The 11,048-nt window shown below is 42.6% G+C and overlaps 1 protein-coding gene across 1 annotated transcript in view; it reads right to left on the bottom strand.

Moving 5' to 3' along the window:
• Positions 1 to 306: 306 nt before the first annotated feature.
• LAS1L (LAS1 like ribosome biogenesis factor) overlaps positions 307 to 11,048 on the bottom strand; it is a 26,873-nt gene continuing 16,131 nt past the window's right edge. Inside the window, exons 11-13 of the mRNA XM_075106547.1 lie at positions 10,355 to 10,734; positions 7,765 to 7,906; positions 307 to 714 (exon numbers count right to left, since the gene is read on the bottom strand). Coding sequence (XP_074962648.1) covers positions 624 to 714; positions 7,765 to 7,906; positions 10,355 to 10,734 — 613 coding nt within the window. The 3' untranslated portion in view covers positions 307 to 623. The remainder of the gene's footprint in view (positions 715 to 7,764; positions 7,907 to 10,354; positions 10,735 to 11,048) is intronic.

Here is an 11,048-nt window from a genome sequence, read left to right as displayed (position 1 = left end):
TGAATTAGAGATAGTCTTGAGGTGGCTACTATCACTTGGAAAAAAAAAAAAGGCAAGAAAAAATATTTTCAAATATATTTATGCACTACAGCGCCTTCAGCCATCCTATAACAAGGCTTGATCCCTGAAGCTTCATGTGAAATCCTAGTTAGATGAAAACTGCAGTACAACCTTATCCTGGCAAAATCAGGCAAACTCGTACAGGGCAATATGGGTGTCGCTGAAGGACTCAGAAGTCTCGCTAATGAGGCCCAGAGCACACTTTCCACAATACCTGAGTGAAAAAGAAAAAACAGGATCCAGAAAGAAGGTTTGCCTTCCGTTGGCTGTATTTATTAACCGTGAAAAAAGTTAAGGAACACTGAGGGATTCTGAAGAATTCTGTTTGGTGAACATTAACTAGAGGCTAGACGTTCATCATAGTGGTTAAGCAAGACAATGGTTACTACACATGGAACTTAAAACACACCAGTTCTACAAAATATTGTTTTTACATGGTAAAAATCAGTAAATCTCCCCCCCCATCCCCTCCCCCCCCGTGGCTATTTGCCCATCACCATCAACTAGTTCTTCCATGCCACTTATCTTGTGCAATGCCAAAAGCCGCAGAGCACTCTGCTGTCTTAGAAAAGTTGAAGGCCACTTTTTATTTTATGGAAGTCATTCTGGGTCCATAGCAATCCTCCTGTCACAGGAATATTCAATTCTGCAGAGCTGAGAAGAGGAGAAATAAAGCACATGAGCACTGAGCTGATTTGGAAGCTCACACCACTGAAGTAATAACTTGTTAACAAGTTTTATTTAAAAAAAAAAAATGCCATTTCTCAGTTTTAGCTCTGAACATTTGCTGCTGGAGTGTCCTTCGTTTTTCATCAGTTCATTCAAGAGAGGCAACAGTCCCAAGATGCCAAAGGTACCAAAGCATAAGCCAAAGGAAAGGCTACCGGTTACTAACAGTTGTGAGAGAGACATGAATTCAGAAATACCCACGCAGCAATTTTCACCTGAACCCTCCTCTGTCCTTTGCAGCTAGGAATACAAGCTCATCAGGTGAAATGCTAACAGAGCAAGCAGTCAGCATGAGAAGAGTCTGCCGCAAGTTACAAATGTTACGACGCCTATACATTCTGCGCAGGGAAACCAGCCTTTCCTATGGCTCTACAAAGAAGTCACAAAACTAGCGCCTTTGCAGAGATTTTAAAGGAAGTTGTTTGGCGACACCCACAGCATGCTATGTAATTTCTAATTTTAGAAGGTGGCTCACTCAAACAGAAATAAAATCCCTTTTCACTGCAGAAGGTTCCAAGTTAGGGCTGAGTCCCAGTAGGTCCCCCGAACAACGACCCATTTACATGACTCGGTAACACAGCACACAAAGAAACAAGTAAGATTTTATATAGTGTTCCCAGACATAAGGCACCGTCAAACACAAGGCTCAAAGAACAATTGGACAACGTATGTAAATCTTTCCCTACCCAAAGTTTTACTATGTGAAGGAACTTAAATCGCTACCATGTTGTTAAGTAGGTCAGTTAAGGGTTTATCATTTGTATTCATTTTATGAGAATGGTGAAGGTGAAAGCTAAATTTTATCAATAAAATAAATCTTTAAAGAATCCACCTGAAACCTGGTTTCTGACATTGTGAAGGAGAAAAAGGGAAAATCTGTTTGTCTTGTGCATATTTTCACTTCTTCTGTTCCTTAGGCCGAAGGACAGCACGTGCACTCCTAGCTACAGCCTAGCATCCTCCAGGATACGAATATATTCCCTGCCTTCAGGACGAATTAACCACCCCTCTCACCTACCTGCTTATGTTTATTATGCTTATGCATCTCGTCCTTAGGTCAACAAGATCCAGGCATTACCCATGACCATTAAATGACAACTCCCATTTTTGAGATGTCAGTGCAATTGCATGTCAGCAACTCCACCCTCAGAAAACTCCCCAAGTCATCATTATTTGCCAAATCTGCCCCTGCTGTCAGGTAAAACTGACACTGGGAATAAACAAAAAGCACATACGCTTACCACAAAAAATCAAAATGTCTGCCTGAGGATGACAGCTGCTATTCAAAGCTTCAGAGGTTGCCACAGCAACACTAAACACAAACTTTAACAACACACATACACAACATACACCAGAAAAATCCACCAAAGAACACACTCTTTTGGGACCAGGGCAGAAGGAACTGCGAGCCTCTCCAAAGTAGCCCAGCGTCACAGCAATTCACGTTTCATGTTAAAACAAAACCAAAAATCTCTGAAGATGGAAAATAATTTCTGCAAACAGGACTGAGACATTTGGAAAGTTTTATTTATACAGCAACTTCAAGCTATACACCAAAAAACTCAATGCCTTTCCCAGACGTTCAGTTCTGGAATAACTGGCTACATGGCAGAGGCTGCTGCTCGGAGCTCCTCAGGGACAGAGAATTTCTCCTTTAAGGTCAAAACAGCTCCCAGACACTCCGTGTTCAGATGAAACACTGCCAGAGACCTTGCAGACAAAGCCAATGCAGAAAGATCGCAGCTATCTCGCACCCACTGTCGTGACCTGATGGTCTTCCTCTGACTGTTGGGAAACAATCCTGAGTTCAGTCTGCTAATGGGGTAATTTTTCCTCCCTTCCCTCATCACTTGTGACCTCACAGGCTTGCTGTCATTCCCGTGACAGGGACTCTGGGGACAGACACTGCCATCATGCTCTGCCTCAACTATACTGCATGAAGGTTGCCAAGAGCAAGCTGATCGCAGCAGATGAACCACTTTTCAGGAGGGATGAAACCAGAGTATCACCAAGCAGAGTAACGGCACTTTATTACTTGGGATTCAAGGGAGAAAGTGCCTTTTCCATAATCAGTGATACTTTGTCCCCCAGCCTCTTGCTTGCCACTGTTTTTTTCAAACAGTCTATCTGCAAAGACAGCTAAATACAGGACAATGGAGTACAGCCTCAAAATTCACTGATTCGGGCTGGATTCAGCTCTTTTTGAACTATTTTGCTACTCTGCGACTCAGGCTATACTGTTTTGGAAACAGCATGCTTGTCTTTGGGAAGATCTGATTGTAAACCAGAGTAACTGTGTGTAAAGGGTTCCACAAGAGGCCAAACTGTGTGGTAAGTGGCAGGCAGAAAAACAGGAGCAGGGAAAGAACAAAAAATTACTTATCCAGCAACCTTGAGGGGGAACACTTTGTGGGTAGCTAGGCTGCTGCTTTCAGCATAGGGAAGGCACATTCTCCAATTTCCTGAACCTCCAGAAACAACAAAAGCAGAAAAAGAAGTGAAACACAGGAATTGAGATGGGCTCTTGATCGTCTCTCAAGATTGAGTTCATCTTTAAAAGGGAAGGGAGGTTGTCGGCTGAAATCTATTTTTCCTGCTCTGTAATCAAGTTTTGCCACAAATCCATAGGAACTATTTAGGAAGAAGCACAGACGTCAAACAAGACAGGCAGAATTCAGGCAGATGTTAAACATAGATTAAATGCATTGTAAGATCAGCAAGTGCTTCATTCTCATCTGTGGACCTGGTGAATTAGGGCTGCAGCGAAAGGTTCTGCTTCTGTTACATGACTTGTCCGAAGCCCTTTTTTCCAAATTAACGTCAAACTCCAGGAAACGCTTTCTGCAGTTCATTACTTCATTTGCTTTAACTCTGTGGAGCCAGAGAGAAAGAGAAAGACAAAGAAAGAGCGTGTCCTATTGCCTATGCTGCAGATGCGTTTTCCAAGCATCTTGCAGATATTTTCTGCATAAAGTGTCAAATTCTCACCACCTCTTATACCATACTGCTGTACCCCTCCAGTGAGCCTGGCAGAGCAGCTCTCTGCAGATATAGAAGCTGGAGGGCAGTATCAAAGAAGTAGTAAATAGCAAACACCTCTTCTGGAATAGCCCCCTTGTGAAGGGGAACAGGAAAACCCATGTAGCTGCAAGACAGCAGACAAAGTTTCTACTAGAAGAATACATGAGAAGTAGCCAAGAAAATCTGCTCCCCTCTGCCTCCGGACAAGTCAGACAGCCCCTCCAATGCCACATGGCTGCTGGCAAACAGAGCAGCTGCTACGCAAGGGAAATAAGAAGAATGAACAAGCTGCTGATGTAACACTCTTGAAGAAACTTGGGTTGGTTACAGGCACAGCTACAGGAATAAATTGGGTTCTGCTCCTTTTTATTAGTGGTAACACCACATTTTCCTCATGTTTCTTTCTGAGCTTTTTTTCCTTTAGCCTCCTGCCAGGCTGTGATCTGAGTGGCAGAAACTGTCTGCCCCTTTCACCCACCCAAAGAGATGCAGAAACATATGTTCATTTTGGCCTGGTATGTGGTTTTTCACTTTCTACATGGGCATTTTCTAGTAATACCAGCTGCACAACACATTGCACTGTCCAAACAACAGCCAACCGGAAGCAGGACACAAGGAGAAAAAGAAAACCACCTCCTCGGCTGAATATAGATGAAGCTCTTGCAAGCTCCAGAAGTACAAGCAATTCTCTGCCACACGAACAGGCAACACGCTCTGTGCAGGTCTGCAATGCAGCAGTTAGCAAGGACCCATTCTTCTGTAACATAATCATGAGGCACTGCACTGCAGCAGAAACCAGCTCTTAGCGATTTCTTCAGGAAGTCAGCTACATCGTGTACATCACTTTCCCTCTTCTTTTATTTCCGTGGTATATGAAGAAAACAGAATACTGTAGGTAGAAGTGAATGAACCCTCAACCTTAACTGCAAGGTATTTACTGGTGGCTCAGGCTTACACTCAGAGTAAAGCTGTAACTAATCACTCTTCAGTACTAGCACTCACTTTAACTCCTGCTAACACTAGCAAAGATTTTGTTCATGTCCAAAGCAAAATGACAAGAGCATTTGTTAGTAATTTTAGTGAATTTTTATTAACAAGTTAATTAACACGTGCTGTGGATTTTCAGACAGCAGACTTTAGCATGGCCAGGTTCTAGCTCCTTTAACATCTACATTAGTGGCATGATATAAAGTTTTTATCTAGAGGAATTCCTTTGTTTGTAGAGCAGAACCTGGAATCAGGTGATTTTTAATGCCTGTTACTCTAGAAACCACTCCAAGAAATACACTGAGATTACAGAACACTTGAAGCCTACCACACACAAGTCAGAAAGGGCACATGCTACAGCTGGTTTCAAGTAGCAGCTTACAAACAACCCAGAACAGTGAATCACACTATTCCATATACACTTCACCACAGCTTCCGTAATGATAATTCCAGCTACCGTGCGCAGAAAAATCAACCGAGCCAGTGAGGGTCAGATTAAGAACCCCCCATCTCTTGTCAGAGCCTGATGGCCAGGTGCCAAATAGCACTGATTACTGTAGCCAGCTAGAATTCTGCTGCAGCTCCTTCTCATCAGTGATCTCACCTACCTAAAATCAAGTCAAACAGCTTTACGTTTAAAGTATCTGACAGCAAGTATTCTATCATTTGTGACTACAGCGAGAGTGCTGGGGCTCTGCAGACTGGAAGTAGATATGCAAATTCCAGGAATTTGCCTTGTTCCCAACATGGAACATGTTGCAAGAAACACGATTCATGGTTGGTTGACACCAAAGGGCTCTTCTGTTGAATCAAAAGGGGTTTTTTGCATCTAGTGTAGGTTTACTCTGCTTTTGGGGATGACAGACTATCAGAAGACAAAACGCTACCTGCTCTCTTCACGGTCTGGGAGGAAATACGTGCAGTGCTCAAAGCATAGGTCATGTAATTAACATCATTCAAGAGGGCTCGAAAAGGTAACTCATTTAACCTCTTTCTATCAAGAGAGGCAGGTTTGGTCCTGCCTCTCTCAGAAGTGTTGGAACCAAGGACTTCATTAAGTATTTGGACCGTAAGAAAGACACGCAGAAGGAAAGGATATTTTCTTTTTTATTATCTAGCAACATTCAAGATGCTAATGTTACATTTTGATTAGACTAATCAAGCAGAAACAATACCCTCTCAGCAGGCCTGAACTGACAAAACAGCAGACTAGTCCTGGGGAGGATGACCAACAGGATGGAGAATAATGGAAACCTTGCTCTTTAGAAGGTTTGGAACTGGAAGCTAATCTGAAGACAACTCTGAATACGTGAAAATATTAATATGTGCAAGAGCTCTTCACAGTGCAATACCCTAGGCTGCACGACTGTCACTGTTATTCACATTTTTTGGAAGCTACTAGATTGTGGCCATCACCTACAGGGATGGTTTAACTGGATAAGCTTCATTTAGTAACAGAGATGATCTAACTAAAGCTTTATAGAATGCTACCATTATTTCCATGACAACCTGTGTTTCTTTACTGAGGTCAAATCTGCAGCTTAAATGACTAGCTGCAGCTCCAAAAAGGTCACTGGACAATGCCAACACACTGCGGTTGAGGATCAGAGCCCCAGTTAACAGAAACCGAGTTTTCAAGCCTGCTGAGGCTGTGCTAATAGCTTCCAAACTGCTAAACAGCAGTACCTCATAATCCTTGCAATGGTTTCTTTTAGAAAGAGCAGGAGTGAAGATGGTAAGATTATGAACTGGCTTCCTCAAAGGATGCCACAGAAATCACATTTTTTTATTGTCATTATGCCACTGCATTTCACTTTCAGAGAGCACAAAAGACCCAAGGAGTGCAAAGCAAAAGTACATTCCCAGAAGGGAGTAAGAACGGCAGCAATTACTGCCGCAGTACGAGCAGCTCTCAGACTGGAAGACGGGAAAGGATGAAGGAGGCAACTGCAGAGAGGCAAGAGTGGAGCTTATTCTTTCGGCTTTGAAGGATGACTGTTGGGGCTTCATGAAGTAGCTTCCTACGATATTGGCGATTGTCACAGCAATACAGGCAGAGGTAACTTCTGTCTGACTGTGTCCACCAACAGTGCAAGCATACTGTCAGGCTAATGCAGTACAAACAAGCAGGAAGAGTTTCTGTTGCGGTGGGGGAGGGTGAGGAGAAGAGTTTGTCTCATGCTGGGTGAACCATAGGATGATTAACTAGGACTGCAGTGACACAGACCTTACTCAGCAAGCATACTGTAGTCTCAATTTCAAGCATACAGGAGAGAGATTCGTTTCCATTCACTGATGTGAAACTCTCAGCATATTCACCACCCCAGTTATGTGCAGCCAATTCCTTTCTCGGGTGTTACAAAAGTAATCTGCAGTCAACCAATTCCTGCGGCTACCTTCTCTCCTCATCTTCTGACTTTCCCACTAATACACAAAGTGCTTCAGCAAACCACTGCGTTTCAGAACAAATCCTCCTTCCTATACAAGATTAGCTAGTCTGGGAAAACTGACGTTGGGGGAGTCTAAATGACTTCCAAGGCTTCTAGTCCTGAATGCTTTCATTGCAAGGCCACAGATCTTCCCATTAAAATTATTCATCCCAGTGCATCACCAGGCAGATTCTGCAACAGCTCTCAGTAGCTTGTTTTAAAAATTCTGCACTTCCAGACTAGCAAGTTTAAGGGATCAGCGGACTGTATCTTACTAACAGCATCAGAAAACACTGAAAGTTGTTTTTCACACTGTTACGCTACTACACCAGCACAGCAAAGGGCCTTCCCAAGCATGCCCGTTACTTGAAAAATCCATGAGAAGTGCATTTAGTAGATATTTGGGTCAAACTATTGAGTCAAACAGAAGGCAAAAGGAAATCTCATCCTTAATTTTTCACATCATCTAGTATAAGGCACAAAGAGGCAAATGCATTTTGTGGTTCAGGGGCAACGTCCTGCCCACACTGTTACTCACTTCATATTGGGAGACTTCCACTCATCTCCCACTGGCTGATCAAGCAGGGACATCATGGAATAATTATCCAACATGAGACCATCAGGGTCGTCTGTCTGACCGGGGAGTTTCCCAAGAGGAAAGTCTTTCCATTGTACTTCATCTGGGTAAAAACAGTACATAAACAAGAAGTCTGAGCTCCCCAGAGAGATTTTCAAAACACAAGATCCCGCCAAGTCCACAAATACTGTCTCAAACAATTCAGCCATTCAGCAAAAATGAACAATCTCAGGTACTCAGCAAAAATAAGTTTAAACTATGGTTTCACCTATTTTTATTTCTAACCTTACTCTCTCCCCAAAAAAAAGTCACTGTAATATGTGAGACAACAGGTACACATCTGGAGTCACGTAACGTCATGCATACACAGTGCAGCTTGTCCAAACCACTGTGAGACCGTGTCCATCAAAAGAAACCCCACAGTATTCTAGAGCAACCCTGTATATATTTATCTTCCTCTTTTATGCACGCTTTCATTTGAAACATTAACGCATGTCAGTCAATGTGCATTTTAAAAAATTACTCTGCATACTTCTGGAAGGAGCCCTTTGTGCACATATGAAGATACAAAGCACCTTTGCATCCAGTAGCTCATTTCTCCGGTGAGACTAAGCATCAGCTTCTTAACTACTCACTGAGATGAGCAGCTGCACAGCAACAGTGCAACAGTGACTAAAGAAGAACAGAAGCCACAAAAGTAGAAGAGTGTAAGGCTGGGGAAGCCTAATTAACCAATAAAGCAATTCTGGACAGATAGATTGGCTGGGAGGAGATGGCAAAGAAAAGGAATATGACAATGTCTTGGAAATTCTGCTATTTGTTTTTATGAGCACCTGTTGCTGTTTCCTCTCATGACTTCACGTTCATTAAATTTGGCTTCCAATGGGGGCCAGAAACTGCATGAGGGGAACCATCCATCACACCTGATAACATCAGGGAGTCCATTCCTTTATACTGTGATGCCAAAATTTCAAAGGCAGTTCCCAGTAGGGAAATCCCCCTTGAAATTTCATTCTTATTTCACATCTAACTAAATGAAAGATACAAATTATTATATGTCATTGCTTTGACAATAAGATTTCTTAAGCCTACATGCTTATACCAGATACCAGAGGACTTATTTCTAGAATGCTTACTAGCAGCCTAAAGACCAACAGACAGAAGCCTTCAGAAGATCGGGCACTCCAGAGAGCCAGCAATAATTACACAGACTATCTGAGACCCCTGCTAATCACCTACAACTTGGCCTTTTCCTTCTTTCTGCCTGAAACTGATTTGTTTTGTGTCCCTGATATCTGCTCAAAAACCAAAGCATTGCCCTAAAGAATCAGCATATTTGTTTTTCCTTGTATACCTTTTTTGGGCATTTAACAGAGCAAGAAGTCTTGACACAGGATAGTGCTTTCTAAGTGTTATAATTTTACAACTAAAAAAGGGGAAGAAACAGCATTTGGTAACATCCAACGCAGCTGTCAGGCAAATGACTATGATATATATTTAACAGGCTAAGCCCTCTCTTTGGGGAACAACCTAGTAAATAGTTGATATACCACATGTTGTTGTGGGTTTGTACATACCTACTGGCTGTTTGAGGGTAGTAACTACACAGATGTTATCCAAACAGAAATTAAGTTTACCCACAAACAACTACATAAACAGAATCTTCACAACAATCAGGTGGTTCAGGACACAATATGTGTTCCTTCAGTGAAAGCTTTGCTTGATCTGAACCAAAGCCAATGAAGCAGAGGACAATTTTACTTCTGTTCTCAAAACATCCAGCTCTAACAAGCTGTTCACATCAGCCTCAGTAATCCAAGCTGCTTAGGGAGGTTTTTTTTTATTTTTTGACTTGGGAAAATTTACCTGCGAGTGGGGTGCAAGAGTTCATTGTCTGCTGACGGCTGCTTTTCATCTTCTTCCTTTAAATACCACTTTACCTCCAACTCCTCTCCACCAACCTCCTCCTCCTGTCTTCAGGTCCCTCCACAAATCACTCATCCAAAAATAATCTCAGCTACAGAACCTTCCACCCCAACGAGAAAGTACAGCTACCGTAATAAAGCTAACAAAACACTGGATATGCTGTTAATTCCCTCTAAAAACTTGCCTCCGCCTTTCTTTTGCTTGCCCCCATGACATAACAGCAATCTTCCTGGAGCACAGAACTTAAAAGCATATGAGGGGTGCTCCCCAGCACAGCCAAACTGTGCTTTCATTATCCCCACATCTGATAAATGGAAGTCCAAGAAACACCCGTATTTTCTTTGCCATTCACAGCTGGCATATATGCTGTCCCATCAACTGGATACATTGAAATTTTAAACAGTTTGGAAAAGCCTGATAAAAAAAAATTAATGAGGCAGTAACAACATGCTCCTGCAAAAAGCACTCTCAGTATTTTACGAGTTGTTTTCAGTGATTTGGCATTTAGATTGTTTTGAAGCACACTTCAATTCTGGCCAGGCCCAGAGAGCTCAGATGCCTTTGCGCCTCAATTAACATCTGCCAGTGACGAGGACTGTCCAAGTCTTACAAAGCCATTTTTTACCTGCAGCGATCTGCCAGGCGGACCCTTGCAAGGCTGCCCTTTTCTCGGCAATAGCGGCCATGTTCCCAGAATGAGCAAGTCTGTCCAAAGGATTTGTTTCAGTTACCATCTCTTCCTCCTCCTCCTCCACCTCCTCTGCATCATCATCTCTCTCCAGCACATCATCTTGTTCCTCTACAGTCTGTCCTTGATTTTTAAGCTGATTTTCTTGCCTGGCCCTCCACTGTAAGCTCTCTATAGTGTAAATTGGCTGTTCACTGCAGTCTGAAGAGAGGCCTGGGCTGGACAAAGGGCCACCTCCTTCTGTGTAAACAGAAGTGAGATAGAGAAGGTTCTTCCGTGAAGAACGTGGCAAGCGAGGTCTCATGATTGTGAGGATCCTAGAAAGGAAAAGGGCAATGTAAAAGTCTTACAAGCAAAAAAAAATATTCCAGGTGAAGGTTCATACCTCCTCTAGCAGGCAAATCTGATTATTCCCTGGTGGGCGGATGCTGGCAAACTCTGTGATTAAAATTAAGGACTTGGGATACTTCTAACTGAATTTCTGCTTTGCTGTTTTTATGTGAAAAAGTTATCAACTCTGCTAAATTCATACAGCACATCTCTGCTACCAAGTCACTTTTCTTCTGACCAGGTTGATTTCTTAATACCTCCCCAGATCTCTGCTTTCATTTTGAAGGTGCAATCCTTTTAA

The sequence above is a fragment of the Phalacrocorax aristotelis genome, chromosome 11, assembly GCF_949628215.1.
Source record: "Phalacrocorax aristotelis chromosome 11, bGulAri2.1, whole genome shotgun sequence".
NCBI lineage: Eukaryota > Metazoa > Chordata > Aves > Suliformes > Phalacrocoracidae > Phalacrocorax > Phalacrocorax aristotelis.
This window is presented reverse-complemented; position numbering and strand designations above follow the sequence as displayed.